At 39.9% G+C, this 17,422-nt stretch overlaps 1 protein-coding gene and 1 pseudogene across 3 annotated transcripts; one reads left to right on the top strand and one right to left on the bottom strand.

Moving 5' to 3' along the window:
* Positions 1-170: 170 nt before the first annotated feature.
* On the bottom strand, positions 171-6,070 carry LOC144659531 (heparan sulfate glucosamine 3-O-sulfotransferase 3B1-like). Its single transcript, XM_078519984.1, has 2 exons — positions 5,996-6,070; positions 171-1,601 (listed from the first exon to the last, which is right to left on the bottom strand). Exon 2 carries the CDS (start codon positions 1,541-1,543, stop codon positions 485-487), a length of 1,059 nt encoding a protein of 352 aa, XP_078376110.1. The 5' UTR covers positions 1,544-1,601; positions 5,996-6,070; the 3' UTR covers positions 171-484.
* A 4,530-nt stretch (positions 6,071-10,600) lies between these two features.
* LOC144659522 (heparan sulfate glucosamine 3-O-sulfotransferase 3A1 pseudogene) lies at positions 10,601-16,791 on the top strand (annotated as a pseudogene). 2 transcript variants are annotated; one of them, XR_013571920.1, is made up of 3 exons: positions 10,601-10,637; positions 12,833-12,878; positions 14,961-16,791. The product of XR_013571920.1 is annotated as a heparan sulfate glucosamine 3-O-sulfotransferase 3A1 pseudogene, transcript variant X1 (transcript). The 2 variants fall into 2 exon arrangements; XR_013571921.1 differs by lacking the exon at positions 10,601-10,637 and adding an exon at positions 12,054-12,717.
* Positions 16,792-17,422: the final 631 nt, after the last annotated feature.

Here is a 17,422-nt window from a genome sequence, read left to right as displayed (position 1 = left end):
TGTACAGGACATCAGCGCTGTTTTCACCAACATTTATTTTGTCCTAAAATAGAGGATTTTGAATCATTCTTATTGATATTAAGTATGGAATACTCGAGAAAGAGAAGCGAACACGAGTTTAATAACAGTAAATACGAGTGATGAGGTATTAATGCACAGAACAGGACAACTTGCAACAAGATTGGGTAAACTTTTATTCTCGAGATCCTTGCTGCTGACCAAACGAGATTGCGGCCTCTGGGTAGTAAGTAAACCTGTTGACTTTTTCCCCTATAAACTTTGTGCAATAGATATGGATAACAATTTTCTCATTTATCAGTTTGTTGTTGTTACCGCCTGCACTGAGCAAGACGATTTTTTTTTTAGCAAAAGCGGCTTTTATCTAGCGCCATACATACTCAGCTTGATTATATATCTGTTTTATCGTATTGACTTTTCAGTCCCTTTCTCTTGAAAATGATTTCGTTTTACAACGATGACCTCTCTATGGCCAATGAAAATCTCTCCCCACCTCTTTATAGAACTCCTTGTTATATGGCCGGTAGAAGTCATGTAAAAGCTCACGAATGTCATCTCTTATAGAAGGGTGGGACCGACCCTTACTCTCCGACAAACACCCCGAATTTTTCCTTTTTTTACTGTCAACATATTGCGAAAAACAAGGAAAACGTTTGGTTTGGTTAATATAGAAATGTTCCTTCTTAATAAAAGGCTCGATGTTTAAGAACTTTTCAACAGCTTGAAGTTCCGTGGCTGGATTAGAAGTCAACTCTTCGCCACTAACAAAATGTAACTGTGAGATAGGGAAAAATTTTAACCACTTTCTCAAATGTTCAACGTACACACCGATTTGAACTGTACTAGTTGAAGTCCTCAGCACCTTTTCTGCTTTATCTTTAGTAATGAATTTCTCGAACGACGGTAGAATTCCATGCTTTTTAAATGAAACCTGTACATAATCCGAGATCGCCCTCTCTGTCGGGTCACGCACGATCACGATAAGCTTGACAGTCTTTGACATCTGGTACAGACGCTCGGGAACTTTATCCGTCACAAAATACGCTGGCGTTTTCTCAATGGTTATATCGCCTGGTAGAGATTTGGGCATTTGTTCCCGATACCAGTCCAGCCCTAACTGATAGTTTCTGTTGTTATCAAAGAAATGTACTTCTGCCGCGCATGCCTTGATCTTGGGATGGATTTTTAAAAACTCCAGCAGAGCTCTAGTGCCTCCTTTTCTTACGCCAATAATAATAGAATTTGGGAGACGCTTTTGTAGAAAATCAACCTTGCTCTTTCCTTTTGTAACTAGCTTTTTCCATAGTCTTGTATTGTCTTCTGTGGTCCTTGAAGGCAACGATTGTAGAGACTCGTTGTTCATATCATTGTCCAAGTCAAATAGAATATCGCCATCGTCTATAATGTTTATACGTTTAAACTGCGTTTTGGGTTCCTTTAACGTAATGCTGTAAATGCAAAACAACAATAATCCCAAGAAAACAAGGACAAGGCATACTCTTCGTCCGTCCAGCCACGATGCCATGACTTGTTTCCACTTTTGCGCTCCAATTTTCTCTTTGCTTACAGTTAAGTTGGTGTACCTGAAACAACAGTGCACAAGTTAGTAAGTAAACACGCGTCGTAATTCTATTCAGGGTTCGTACACTTTTTCAGGCCAAAAATTCAAGAACTTTTCAAGGACTTTCCAGGACCCTTCTTGGAAATTTCAAGGACTTTTTTTTCATGAAATTTACCCCAAATCAACGGTTGATGTGCTTGCTGAAGAACTAAAAAGTTCGCTTATTTTAGCGGTCTTCTCATTGCCTTAAAGCCTTTTGACGTTCAATAAAAAATTGAGGACCTTCAAGGACCGAAAACCAATTTCAAGGACTTTCAAGGCCTTAAGTTTTTATTTTGAGATTCAAGGACTTTCAAGGCGCGTGCGAACCCACTCTATTATTAAAACAACCGTGGAAGAAATCTGAGATTCGAGCCCACAAGTCATTGCACGCCGGGACATCCGTGCACAAACACCATGACAAATTCGTGTCCAGTCCCAGCCATCTCCCTCGGGTGTTGGAACATGTTGACGAATTTTTGAAAACCTTTAGGATAAGGGCGCTCCTTTACTCACTCGTCGTTTATTTCACAGCTAATTAATTGGCTGCCCGTTATCCAAGCTACGGGTGTTTTCGTTCATTAAGCATTGAAGAAAGAAACCCTAAATAAAAAAGCAGTAAATTATTGTATGGTGACTTCTCCTTCACAACAACAGCAATTTTGGATGGACCGACTGGTCACAAACATTATATGTATCAGGGTTGATTTGGGCGCCTCTCATTTTAATATATTTAACCTCCTGTCTACCTCACATTATGTGAAGAACTGAAATTTAACGCCACTAGGTGCGAACTACACCGCGTCTCGCGTGCCGGCTCTCAGACACCATTCACCGACACACTGGGTGGCACCCCCTGAAAGAGGGACACCATACAAAATACCTCGGCGTCTACACGTCAAAAGATCTTACATTAATGAACTGATTACTGGGAAATCAAATCTCTGTCTCGGTCAAAAGGAACCACAAAGTCAACCCTCCACCTCGCCCATACCTAGCTACCACAGCCGAGAGAGCTTTTCATCCATTATTAGTAAATAGCTGCAAAGTTGGCTCAGAGGGCAGGGTAACCCTGAGAGGAGGAACACCCGCTTTGAAGATAGTGTGACCCTGGTTGGGGTGGGGGGGGGGGGGGAGGGGCAACGTTTTTCATGCAAACACTTTGGCTCTTCCAGGGGCAACTTTGGACATGCAGTGCATGCGTTACGTGATGAGGGCAGTAATCTCGTCCCAGAGCCCGCTTTTCTTTTGGTCTGCACCAAGGACAAGGACTCTTGTCAAATCTGATTTGAAGGTTCGCGGTTTACGGACTTCCGGTCGTTGTGCGCAGACGCTCAAAGCTGATCGGCTAACAATCACTAACGAGTACTTTGCGCATGCTCAATACAGAGTCAGCGTTCTTGATGCTGTCCTAGAGAAAAGCGAGCTCTAAGGACGGTACTGGGTAGGCAGAAACAACTTTTCCACACAGGACAGCTTTTCTTCACAGGTCTTGGGTATATTTTGATTGTGGATATATTTTGGTCTTTGCTGATTAGCTATTGTACTGTGGTCTTGTTTATTGTCTTTTCCTTTTACGTCGTTTTACGTCTTTTGTTGATCGAACCATCCGCGACACCAACAAACACCTTACAAAACCGCAAGTGCACTTAAGTAAAAGTATGCTCACTTAACCACTTTTTACTTGAATTTGGATCGGGTGGGAGGGGGAGGGGTTCCAAATCGTCCAGGACCCGCGCGGGGTGAACATCACAAACAACTTTGGCAATATTTCCAAGCACCAAAAAATTCACTTTGCTCTCAGTGGCTTAGTGGCTGAATTGCTAACTAACGGGCAAAAAAGAAAAAAAAAACAGACGATTTCCAACCAAATTTAACCTCGCGGGTTATCCTTATCCACTGAGGTGTTCGACGTAAGGCTAATCCAATAAAAGAAAATCTTACCCTGTCAGGACTAATCCTCTCAGTGGAAGGCAGCGTAGATAAATCTCGCCGCCATAAGAAGCTTATGAATTTTGACGCAAAAAACGATAGCTGAAGCATTAACAGCTTTGAGCGCCTTCCATCGAGCAGATATTTCGGGGTTATAAACGTTACACAGAGTAATAATTCAAGAGATCCAAAAGTGGCGGATCTATGGCATCCCCTTCCAACGTTTTCCGCATTAGAAAATCTTGAGAAGCAGGGTTAAGACTGGATAAGGTCGCGTGGGGTTCCCTGCCGTTACACTTTAAAATCACAAGGGCAAAAGCATTGATCGACTAAAGCAACACAATCAGAGTACCTTTATCCATCAATCAAGACAAATTCCATGCATTTCCAGCCGTTTTCGTTTAAGATAGAGAGGGCAAATAGGGTGCTTCGAGACATGTAGATTTTATTTATCGGATAATAAGCGACTGGCATTCAATGACTTAAATACCCGTGAAAACTATTTTTGACCTCTTGGTATGTAGTGTGAGAACAGGATGGTTCTAAATTAGACGGATCGAACATGAAAATACAGTAGATGTCTGAAAAGGACTTGCCTTGGGCAAATAACGGATTATTTTCTTAAAATTTAATAAGGAATTTTGTTCTTTGTGGAGAGTGGATCGGCAAATTCCTTACTAAGAACATGTATGTAACTCAATGCAATGTGATCAGCGTGATGTTGAGTTAGTTCTCAAGCTTCAGCTGATGTATTACTCACCCTGAATGGAATGCTCCTCCTTTTACCTCCCGCCAACTTACGGTGTATGACAGTATATTTTTTGCCCATGTTCACAACACAAAGATCGACAGCGGCCAGGGTTGAAAATATATTCGGGCATTTTAATCGTGATTTTAAATGAATAGGGTCATATTATTGGGTTCCTATACATTATTTATGACATGCTCAGTAAAGCTGGTTAATTACAACTCTCGTTCTTGTATGATAAAGGGCAATAGAATTCGATTTGCTTGGTGAAAAGGTTAAAAAGACTCGGCGGTAAAACAGGGAAATACTACGTATAATGTTTTCTTTCTCTAAAAGAAAAGATTCGCGGATAATTACATCAACCAACACGTTTAAATCCGGGAAGACATAGAATTGCTTTTAAATGACTGGAACTTATCTTTTAATCTGTTATATTAAATTAAGTAGCGCTTGACGGAACAGGCTGGCTTTGATTATATTTTCCTCATCATCCTCGACGACACTATTAAAAGAAAGACAACACAAAAAGTGTTGCAGTACAATATAGAACTTTAGATGGTACTTTTTATTTTTTACCAAGGCCTAGTCACTAATAATTTGATTTACGCCGGGTGGATAATGATATAAGGATAATCTGAGGCTTTCATGTTGAGAAAAACAACAAACTTCGAATTCACTAATAAAATCCCGGCTGGTATTGGCTCGACCCCAAGCTGGAGTTTCCCCAAAAATCCATACACGCACAGAGGATTCCAAGTGCAACAGATTATGAAAATAACAACATTTGTTAAAAATGATTATAATAACAACATACACATAGCAAAACTGAAAATCCGACAGCGCATTATTCATGGAACAGCTGACAGTGTCATTTGAGATCTGAAAGCATTCGGATTTTCAACATTTTAATTCTATTAGTGTGCCATTTTTTTTTTCCAGAAATATTCCCATTTGCTGCTAAATTCTTCATCAATGTTTCTATTTACGAGGCCTTTCTAAAGGATTTCACTCAGGGCGAATGAGATCAGAAGCAAATTGTCAAAAAATATTAACAAGCACGGAGGCCATCAAAGCAAATGCGGGTCAAAGTTATAAACATAAGACGCTGATAAGAACACGCGACCGACCGCAACTCACAATGGTTAATCAACAAAGTCAAAAGGAAACTAATCTTTTCATGTATTTTCCGGCATAGTCATCACAAGCAAATTAGAAAATGTGAAGAAATTTACTTCGCAAATGCGCAAAAGCTGTGTAAAAACGGCATTTCGGGTCTGCTTTATTGACCACAGCAGCGATGAAAGTAGAAACAGTTCTACGCGATAAAATTTCATCTTTGTAATATTAACCCTCGCTAAAAACATGTCGCTCGCACATGCTGACCCGCTGAAAAGAATTCATCTTAGAATCCATTTCTCTGTCCGTGCTTCTACAATCTCTGATCTACCAGTAAATAACTGTAAGACGACAAATCCGGTATTGACCTTGTGAATGGCGTATAAAATGCCAAAGGCAGCAGAAAAACGGTTGAAATCGACGCGTTGCAAATGACGTCTATATTTAATAAACGAATGATCCATACAGTTTAAAATTCGTCAAAATCAACTGTTTTCTTGCACCAAATGGTAAGAATAAAGGCAAACGAGAAGTCTATCTTATCCTAACTACATATCTCATAAGAGAAAATACCCACTTACCGTTTCAAATTCTTGATTTTCCTAACATCTTTCCTTCAGTTCATTTGACACCCTTTCAGCATTGTCGTAATAAGCTACTCGGTGAAATCTGGGGCGAGTTTATGGTGGCTTAGTCGCGTGACAAGTTTCTATTAGTCACGTAACAACACGTGTAAAAATATTTTGTCAAAAGTAACCCCTTAGTTGTGCCATAACCTTTGAAGGGCGATTAGCAAAGTACTAGAAATAAGGAGCAATAAACGACAGACTAACCTTTACGGAAAAGAGAAGAACAGCACGCAGCAGTGAGCCCAGTGAGCTACAAAAAAAAAAAACACTGACAAACAAGCCCGGGGGGGGGGGGGGTACTCCCTATAATGGCCTATACGGGGAGGCTCCGCCCGAAAGGGGTACCTTTTTCAGGCTTCAGGTATATGAAAGGGTAGAGATTTCACAAGTTTAGGTATACGAAAGGGTATGGAAATCAGTCATTTAGGTTTTTGAAAGGGCCCGGCCTTTTAATAAAAATATTTCGAGCAGATGCAATTTATGGCTGTATAATTTCAGTTTATGAAGCGCTATTGAAAATGAAAAGAAAACGTTGTGTTTTAAGTCTATGCCATGACTTTCAGGAATATGAAAGGGGTACCTTTTTTCATGAAAAGGTATACGAAAGGGGTACAATTTCTGGCAAAATGGTATACAAAAGGGTAAGGGGTAGGAGCTCGGGGCGGAGCCTCCCCGTACAAAACTTTGTTGAGTACCCCCCCCCCCCGGGCAAACAAGCAACCATGAGGGCGAGGTTTGTCCAAATCCCAGTTGCCATTTGACTCCTTCTGGCCCCTCGGTCGAGATCAGTTCAGGATTTTACACGACTGGATGCTTCATAACAGAAATTTAGTCACAACAATGTTACAAATTTTTAATACACAATCAGGACCCAGCGGCATAGTTAGATGAGCGGCCCACTGTACGGACAGTGTAGTGTCCGTTAAGGAATAGCAAATTTTACAGGTAAATATCTTAATTAGTTGCATGTAGCAAAAAAATATTGTTTAACACATGTGGGGAGACATTGAGGTTTGCTGTTTGCAGTATTGCTGTATCACCCAATTTTTCATGCGATATTTAAAAAATTTTAATTGCTGTCAACCTGTGAGATATCATTTTCTTAGCATTTTGATCGACGATAGCTTCGAGATAGTTGGTATAACTTCTTTCCGACCATTTTTTGACGTTTCTGGTCGTTTTGGAAGCAAGCTAAAAAACTTTTTAAGCAACTTTTTGGCACTCCAGTGAGCAACTGTCCAGGATTTTATGAGCACAGTTGGGACAGGCCTATCTACGGCATGGAACCAGGAGCCCAGATGGAACTGTGTAGTAGTTAAAGAAGGGCCGTACTTTGTCAGTCACCCAAAGGTGCGGGGGTCAGGAGATTTTTATTAAACGCTAGGGAGGACCAACCCTTTTTTGGAAAAAAAATACCAAAATTCCCCCCCCCCCCCCCCCCCCAAGAAAAAAGGTACCTTCCTTAACATGTCACCGTAATAAGGCTTCTAAGGGCCTGTTTACATGGAGGTGGGGGACCCCGGGTAGGTGAGGTAACTATAACCCGCCTTGGTGGGGTAACCCGCCTGTCCATATAAAATCTCATTTTCGCTCGATTGCGTTTACATGATAGGTGGGGTAACCCGCCCAGGCGGGTTGACCGGTCTGCTGGGTAGGGTAACCCTCCCAGCCGGGGTCGTGTTTTGCCATGTAAACGTTTCAAGGTGGGGTAACCCGCCTACCCGGGGTCGACTCATGGTTAATCTGAAAGTGCGGGCGGTAAATGCAAACTACACAAGATATGGCTGCCTAAGGCTTCAGCTACGGCTACAAACCCGGCGAGCTTTTCCTATAGCTTCATCTGCCCGATGTGGAACGACATTGCGAAGTGAAGCATCAAGCGTAAGCCCGAGCGAGTCTCACGCTTCAACTATAAACAACAATGACTTCGACAACTGCTTCGACTACTAATACTTTGCCTAATCAACTAATCAGTCGAAAGCACAAGATGAGAGAAATCCACCGCAAATGCGCAAATATAAAAGATTACAAAATGAAATGCGATATGCGACAGATGCGACTTCAATGGAATTTATTTCGAGGCCGACCTGGCTTGCTCTTTACGAAAATATCATATTTTCGTATATGAATATGTCATTGTAGGACCTTCGATATTCTCAGGAACGAATTCGGCTCCGAAGTTCAGTCACCGAGTCTATGAAACCACTGAAAGGAACAAGAGAAAAAAATATACGAAGCCATTTTGTCTGTTTACCGTCTAACCTCGTGAAAAGGTCACCCCGGGATCCCGGGGTGATAAGATTGCATGTAAACGCGAGCTTATTTTCGACCACGGCTGGGCGGGTTACCTCCCCTAACCGGGGTCCCCCACCTCCATGTAAACAGGCCCTAAAAAATCCAAAACTTGCTTTCAAATAAGAAAATTCCCCAAATTTATGCTTATTTCCCCGTTTGAAGGTAAGTATTTTCATACAATTTAACTGCAACAGAAAACTCCAGTAAATAACATTTTAAGGCCAGAATCGAATTTGTTAAATAACAAAAATTTTATTCACAAAGAACATAGAAAATACCGATAAAGTCGTATTTTTTGACGAGTTTTCAATGATGGATGATTTGACTAAGTTGAAGCATCTTCACTTCCTCGGAAATCTTCGGTAAATTTCGTTAATTTCCGGAAAAGTTCGCGAAAATGCACGTCGATAAAACCATAAAATAACATCGTGTCCATGTTTAACTTGTAGAAGTTGACAATAGTTTCCGATAAAAATCGATAACAATCAATAACAATCGATAAACCAATCCTTATCGATGGAAATCGAAATCAATCGAACTCACAACTTTTTGTCTTTATCGATTCCTATCGAGTGGTATCGGAAATCGATTGCTATTGATTGTTATCGATTATCGGTTTATCGATTGGCTACGCCAGGCGTATGGCCTTCGAATAACACTTGGACAATCTTCGGAAATCTTTGGTCTAGAAATTTTAAAAAGTTGCTCGAAATGATAAAGTTACTTGAAAGGAAAAAAGTTGCTCGAAAGATAAAAAGTTGTTCAAAAGTTGCCGAGCGCAATCTTGAAAGCCCACCCCGGCGTAGAAACCTCAGAACATTTCGCTTGTGAGTTCACGCAAAATGTTTGAATATGAATATATCTCGATGTTGAATGTGTGCACGCTAAAACAAGAAAATTTGAATAATTATTGTAGGATATTTACGTTTTATAGGATAGAGCGCATTGTTGGATCTACGAGCGGTGCCGAACGCAAACCGGCTTTATATAAATAAGTCTTTCACTGATGACCCGCCCCTCTGCACTGAGGTCCAGCTCGCGGCCCGGCAGCCCTTCCCCGCCAAGAAGAAAACGTACCTTCCGTTATTATAAAGCCGGTTCGCGTTCGGCACCGCTCGTGTTTGGCCCTTTCCAGTTTGGCCCGTTGTTTGCCTCCATGTTAATAAATCCGCCAGCTATGCATTCTTTATGCTACGAAATTGGCCTTATGCATGATAACGTCATAAGCTCAAAATTTACCACCAAGCCTCGTTTACGCAAATAATTTGCAACCTTTCGCCACCTTCATGCAGTCTTCAGTCACGAGGGTATTCTTTTCATCTTTGCTGCTTTGGAAATTCTTTCATGATAATATTTACAAGTTTGCACGTCGAAAGCGAGGTTTGGTAGTGAAACTAGCCATGTTGACGTAAACTGCATAAGGGCAGGAGCCCATCGGGCTATTATAGGCTTTGGTAGATTGTGCTAGCATAATTTTTGGCATAATTGGAGCTAAAAAGCATAATTTGTGAAACGAGCACTGCCACGGCATAATTAGCAATTTTTAGCACTTTTTGGAGCATAAATTCATAAAATTTAGTAAATATGGTGTACTTTCTACAGAAATAAATGAAATTTAGGTAGTTTGTTCTTGCAATGCGTGTTTTAGCTATACAATTGTGATTGTTAAGTCGTTGGAGGCATTTTACAAACGGTTCAGATATGCGAGCAGCTAATTTGCACAGCTGACGGCCGTGACAAACTGCCATAAAACACAAATAAATTTGCAACAACAGTTTATTTGAAAAACATCATAATTTTGTGTCGTTATTGCGCACCTCTATGTACAGAATCTACGTCATTTTGTGATCATAATTTCGCAAATCAGAAGCATAATTTGGGAATTCAGGCATAATTTTTGCATAATTTGGCAAAATTTTGAGCACTGCTAGTAGCATAATATGCCACTTTTAGGAGCACAATCTACCAAAGCCTAGGCTATTACGGTATTTGCAATTTTTTTTTTGTAGGTAATCTGGTGTTTATGTGATGTTGTGAAAAAATGTTGTGTGTTGTCATAGGACGAAAAAATCAACAAGGAAAGCAACGGCAGCTTTTACCTTGAACAGGATGGGACGTGTCTAAGGGAAAAGTCGCAAAGACATCTAGCAAGAACAAAATCACAAGGCACCCCCCCCCCCCCCTCCCATCCCACTTCGAAACGTTGTTCGTTCCCAGGGTCAAATCCGACGTGAACGACTTGGGATCTGGACACGAGAATGTATGCAGTTGATGCTGAAAGATGCTCCAAGGAATTGAGGTAGGATTTTCTTTGTTTTGTTGTTTGAATGAATCATGTGAGATACAATAGAAGGTAGTCCTGTGTGGTATATAGTTATTGGAGGATGATCAAGACATAAGTTCGCTGCATTGACATAAAATTTTGCATCATGTTGCTAACGCAATATCATGCGCTCAAGCACCCTGCTTGCAGTTGAACAGTTTTACATGTTGTAGTATTCCGATAGTATTATATTTTTGTTCACAAAACTGCGATCAGTTTACGTACGCCATACATTGATTGATATCTAGACTATTGCCTAAAAATAATGAAACTGTTGGGGTCAAGAGAGGGCATTCTGATATTGCACTGTGACTCAGGTACTGGTAGGCTAAAGTGCGCTCTTCTGCGTTAGGAAATTGTTCCCAAGCGGATCTAGGAAAACTGGTGATCGTTTTCCGAGCCGGGGGGGGGGGGGGGGGGTTGCACGCTTTTCCAGGAAAATTGTTAAATGTTGACTCCCTGAAATGTCATTTCCAGGTATTTTTAGTCACTCGGACTTGAGATTGACCAATTTCCGTAAAACGGTGGAAACCGGTCTGGACCTGCGGCACGGTTCTTGTATATCTGCTTTAACTTGTTTTGTCATTCATGCAAGGAAAACCGACGATGTGATATGTTGAAACAATCCAATGTGCCCAGGGTATCCAATCAAACTAAATCGAAACCAAAATTCAATCAAACCCAATCAACACCAATCGTTCGATTGGGTTTGTAGTTGAACAAAATCGAACATCTATTAATTTTGCTGTGAGTTTGATTATCAAACCAACAAAAATTTTGTTCGAAATCCAACTCTTGATAAGTAAATCCAAAGGAGTAATCATAATAAACCTTTATAATTTGAATGGTGTGAAATTTTAGAAGAATGTCCAAATATCAAACTGAATGTCAGTGTTCCGTTATACATCACATCCTCGAAGAACCAACGAGGCTAGACCATCGCCTGCTCAAGATGTCCTAACTGGGAGAGTTGAACACGCCCCCGCCGCCCCCTGCCCCCCTCCCCGGCTCCCCTCCGCCCCGGCCTTGTGGGGGGCCCCCCTCTCGCACTCCTCTTGTTTCCCTGTCCGTCCTTCCTCGCCCCCGCTCCCGTCTCAGGACCCGTCCCCGCAGGCCCATAGTGGCACAAGGTGATGTGGCCCGGGGATTGGCCCGCGCTGTGGCACCTCTTCGGTCTCTGTTGTCTTCGGTTGCCTGTTTCAGGTGCTCTTTTTTGTGGGCCGTTTTCTTTCCGGTGCCGTTCGGTCTCCCCGTGGCTGGCGTCGCTGTTTCGGTCGGGTGGCCGTTTCTCTTCTCTTTCCCCGTCTCCTTTGTCTCCGGGGTCTCCGTGGGTGTCCCGGGTCGTGTCCGGGGTGGGGGTCGGGGTGTCCGGGATCGGGGGTCGGCCTCCCGTCCTAACTGGCCTCTAGTGTTAGTCACTTTAAGCTGTCTTTTTTCATCTTATAAATGCTCGATTTAGGAGAGAATAAATTGACGTTTCACATTGTGAGCAATCACAACACCTCACAACATCACAACTAATTACTGCTGGCACATAAACTTGGCCACTGGCTCATAAACACGGTGCAAGTCATTCACATCCATTCCTGTCAGTTACGACACTTTTTGGTAGTTGTTGCCTTTGTTAACCATATATAGTGTTCCACTTTGTGAATAATTCAGTTTGTGTAAAAAGTTTGTAATTAATAAGTGTGTGTAAATAGTTCCTGAAAATGTTGTCAAAAGGAAGAGGTTGGAAGTGTCGAGAATCTTCAGAAAGTTTCATTTGATACCCTGTGATACTGTTTGATACCGTGTGATGATTTGTCCAATAATAGTACTTTGTTGCCACATAATATACCCTAAAAATGCTGCATAATTTCTGCTTTTTTATCGCACCCTATCAGAAGGCCTGTAAATTGGTATTGGCAAATTTTTACTGCTGGGGGATAACCCTGCGATCGACTAGCATCCCATCCAGGGGAGAGTAGAGATTCTCCTAGTCACTTCATGCTACGGAAACCATGATAAGCTCTGGCCTGATGGGACACAAGGCACATATGCAGACAGGAGAAAGGTGTGGGTCTTGTTGTTTTTTAGCAAAAGATACGGGGGTAGGCTACCATTTTAAGGAAGAATTTGTGTCTACTTCAGTAGGTTACTTAATTAAATCTTATGCTCTTCATTTTCAGAAAAACAATGAAAGGGGAATCAATACTATAATGTCCAAGGCTTTGGGTATGTTACTCCTGACATAACTAATCAATGACATCCATGAGATATCAGCTGATTAGAGATACAATAAAAACCAGCGTATAAGAACCTAGATTTTTTTAACTTAGCCTTAATAGGTTCTTATAGAAATATAATATAAATATAATATGAAAATAATGGCTTTATTGGAAGAGCTTCCACAGGGTGGCTCTTCGTCTTCCAATAATCTTAAATTTCTTAGAACTATAACAATATTAAAAGATTATTATTTACAATATTTATAATAGAATTAAAAACTATAAAAAGTTAAAACTTACGATAAAATAACACAAATAAAATAACAAAATGGATCACAAAAAAATAAAATTAAATGGTATTAGTGGGATTTAACTTAGGTTCTTAAAATTTAGATTCTTAATTTGATAGGAGCACTTGCGATCAGCACAGATAACTACTATGTACAGGGCATATGTAATATGGAATATATTGCTGTATTAAATAATAATCTAGAAATACAGTGTAGATCATAACCATGCGGTATTTTTTTTGTAAATAATAAAGATGGTAAATTTTAAGCTCGGTAATAAATAATGAAGATGAAGTGTTCAACATGACTCGAGCATAGGGCAAAGAAAAATTCTGAGTCCCCGACGGGAATCGAACCCATGGCCTCCCAGATACCGGTTGGGCGCTCTAACTAACTGAGCTACGAGAGACTCGTTGTGAGCTGGGCTGAGGTTGATAAGTGACACGCTGAGCTGAGGTTGATAAGTGACACGCGTCCTGCATACTGCTAGGATCAGCAATGTCGAATTCATCAAGTTTGTAGTAAATAATTAAGATGGTAAATTTTAAGCTCGGTAATAAATAATGAAGATGAAGTGTCACTTATCAACCTAGTAAAATGGCCCAGCTCACAACGAGTCTCTCGTAGCTCAGTTAGTTAGAGCGCCCAACCGGTATCTGGGAGGCCATGGGTTCGATTCCCGTCGGGGACTCAGAATTTTTCTTTGCCCTATGCTTGAGTCATGTTGAACACTTCATCTTCATTATTTATTGCCGAGCTTAAAATTTACCATCTTTATTATTTACTACAAACTTGATGAATTCGACATTGCTGATCCTAGCAGTATGCAGGACGCGTGTCACTTATCAACCTAGTAAAAATGGCCCAGCTCACAACGAGTCTCTCGTAGCTTAGTTAGTTAGAGCGCCCAACCGGTATCTGGGAGGCCATGGGTTCGATTCCCGTCGGGGACTCAGAATTTTTCTTTGCCCTATGCTCGAGTCATGTTGACCACTTCATCTTCATTCGGTATTTCTTTTATTTCCAAAGTAATAGCATGCATGTCTTTCATGCTGCAGTGTCTATAAAATGCTTTTCTGTATTTTCATCTGTGCCTTTTTTTTAAAATACGAACCTATTGAAAATTTTAAGCTAAATAGGTTCCTATGAAAAGGGGTTTAAAATCAAAATTTTAGCCTGACAGGTTCTTAAATTTTAGGTTCTTATACACAGGTTTTTACTGTATGTGATAATTGAGGGTTTAAAATTCTTCACACCAGTTTGATTTTTTATTTTCCTTTCTCTCATTTTGATAACATGAGACTTAAGTCACAAACTCAAAATATGTGCTGAGTGGACTTAAAAGTTAAGGATACTTCCCACTTTAGTGAGTGCCCTTCAGGGAAGAAATGAACATGCCAGTTTCAGTAAAACTTCGACAAACTATAAAGGAATAGAAAGCTTAATATTAAATGAAGTTAAGTTAAAACTATACCATCACATTGTTTACACTTCAGTCTGTCAGTGAACTTACTGACATGAAATGTTATTTTTGATGTGCACTGTACAGATTGTACATTTTTACCTAATACACAGCTCATTATTAGAAAATACACAGTACTTTGATTTGCAAGTGACCTCATTGCCACGATGTTGATGGTCATTAACAAAAGATTTCTAAATTATTAGCTTCTTTTGTATTACTAGGTACATGTATTTGCCAATTTGTTTTGTGTTTGTGTTAATGCAGTGTGCAGCATCCTCTAATGTCCCTCTCTTCATGCTGGTTATTTATCTTTAACTTTCACTTCTTTTTCTAGAGCCTTTAACTGAATGTGTACCACATGCAGAAGTCATGCCTCCTGAGTTACACGTACAGTGCTAGTTAGTACACGACCAGTGCCACAATGCCTTCCTCTTCAAGATGTTTTGCTTTTGTTGTATTCCTGTTGATTTTAACCATCTTCTTTGCTTACTTTTTCACAACATGGAATGGTAATACAACAATTAAGACAATGCAGAGCAAAGACTTCATAAACAACATTGTTGAGCTGAGCAATGTTACCAACAAAAAATCCTTTGTCAATGCACACGCTATGGATGATGGTGTAACCTTGAAGAAGCGTTTGCCAAAGGCAATCATTATTGGTTCAAATAAGTCAGGCACTCGGGCATTGCTAGTTATTCTTAAAATACACCCAGACATCAAAGCATGCCCAGATGAGGTACACTTTTTTAATCGAGAGGAAAACTACATGCTTGGCCTGGATTGGTACAGAGGAAGAATGCCTAAGTCTACTGCAGAGCAGTTGACCATAGAAAAATCTCCTGCTTACTTTATCACAAAGAATGTTCCTGAGCGTGTTTACAACATGTCAAAAGATATCAAGCTCTTGGTGATTGTCCGAGATCCAACAAAAAGAGCAATTTCAGAATACACACAGTTAGCATTAAAAGCTAACAGCTCTCTTCCAAAGTTTGAAATCTATGTTACAAAGAATCAGAACACTATCAAAAGTGAAAGAGGCATTGTAAAATCTGGAGTTTACATTAAATATCTGAACCGCTGGTTGAAATTTTTTCCACTTTCGCAAATTCATTTTGTCAGTGGAGAGCAGCTAATCAAAAACCCAGCTGCTGAGATAAAACGTGTTGAGAAGTTTTTAAATTTAAGACCCATGATAACAGAAAAGAACTTTTATTTTAACAAAACAAAAGGATTTCCATGCTTTATTGGAAAAATTGGATTACATGGAAAGAAGAAGACTGGCTGCTTAAAAGGAACAAAAGGAAGAAAACATTTTCCAGTTAGAGATGATTTGGTAAAACTCTTACAGGACTACTATAGACCCTTTAACCAGGCTCTGTACAAGGTTGTGCGTCGAGATTTTCACTGGGCATGATCATCCATCTTCCCTCTACACTGTGGATCCAACATCAAGACCTGCTTGGCAGCATCAGTGGCTGAGTTTCGCAGCATGTGACCTATGCTGTTATGTTGTTTGGAAATTTAGTCTTAAATATTTTAAATAGGAAGTTAAGGTATTTTACAGTGTAACTGTTTCGGGTAGCTATAATTTTAAATTTCAAGCATCAAGTGGCTGCATCTATTACTGGTATCAGATAAATAATTCAATCTAGTTTTTTGTTTTCAGTCAGGGAAAGCCCTCACTTTTTCACTAATACCATGTGACCCAAAACAAATTCACCTAAAAAAAACTATGGAGACCTAGGAACTAGGAACATCCCTTTTATGTTTAATATGTTGTACTCAAAGGCACAATGTTTATTGCCAAATATTTATTCAACCCTTAAAAATTGTATCATGGGCCATTATTTTAAGTAAGTTACCGGTACATGTAGTTACTACATGTAGTTAATTTATAAAGATTTTTAATGCAAATTTGTCACTACTTACCAGGTAGTTACAACCTAAGGTCAATTCAGGGAAGAATATATATAATATTACAAAATATTTATACATAATTATTAAAAGAAAATGAGCAATAAATTACAAAATGTCAAAATGAATGTACTTTATCAAAAGTATATGTATTATATACACTGTATACCAAGAGCATTATCCAGGAAGCCGAGGATGGTGGTGCTTATATCAACATTGTAATAAATAAAAATAATTATGAAAAGGAACACATTTCCAGTTTTTATTTAAACAATCTACTAGCTTCCAAAAAATCCCCTTCCAAAAAGACCACGATTTTATGTAATTTCAGATTTTTGATTTTTATTTGGTGACATAATTTGGCTCAGAAACTTTTGCTGACTGACAAATTAGCATCCCATTAAACTACAATCCTAGACAAAAGTCTTGGGACACTTAATCAATTCGTCGTAAAGTTGACATTGTATTGACCTCCCCCTCCCCACCCCCAATTCAATGTTGGTTTCTTTCTATCATACCGTGGGACAATATTAACATTGTTTTGGGGGGAAAGGGGGGCTCAGAAAATTAAATACTGGGTTCTAAATGCAAAGGGATTCATGGTCACTGAGCACTATTTCTTCAAGTGTCCCAAGGATTTTTGTCTAGGATTGTAGCATCCCATTCAGGGGGGAGTAGAAATATTTCCTAGCCGCTTAATGCTGCAGAAACTGGGATAAGCTCTGGCAGTGTGGGCCGCATGGCTGGTGGCTTCCCTTTTGAATTATTTTCTGATCACTTTGTTTTTAATAAAAATTTTAGAAACGATCTCTGGCTAAAAATGTTTAAAAATATACAAGCTTTCGACTGTTAGATCTAGTCTTCGACGGGTAAAAAAAA

This window comes from Oculina patagonica, chromosome 7 (genome assembly GCF_052425735.1).
Source record: "Oculina patagonica isolate OP01 chromosome 7, crgOcupat, whole genome shotgun sequence".
Lineage (NCBI taxonomy): Eukaryota > Metazoa > Cnidaria > Anthozoa > Scleractinia > Oculinidae > Oculina > Oculina patagonica.
Note: the sequence above shows the minus strand (reverse complement) of the source record. Positions and strands in the feature narration are given on the sequence as shown.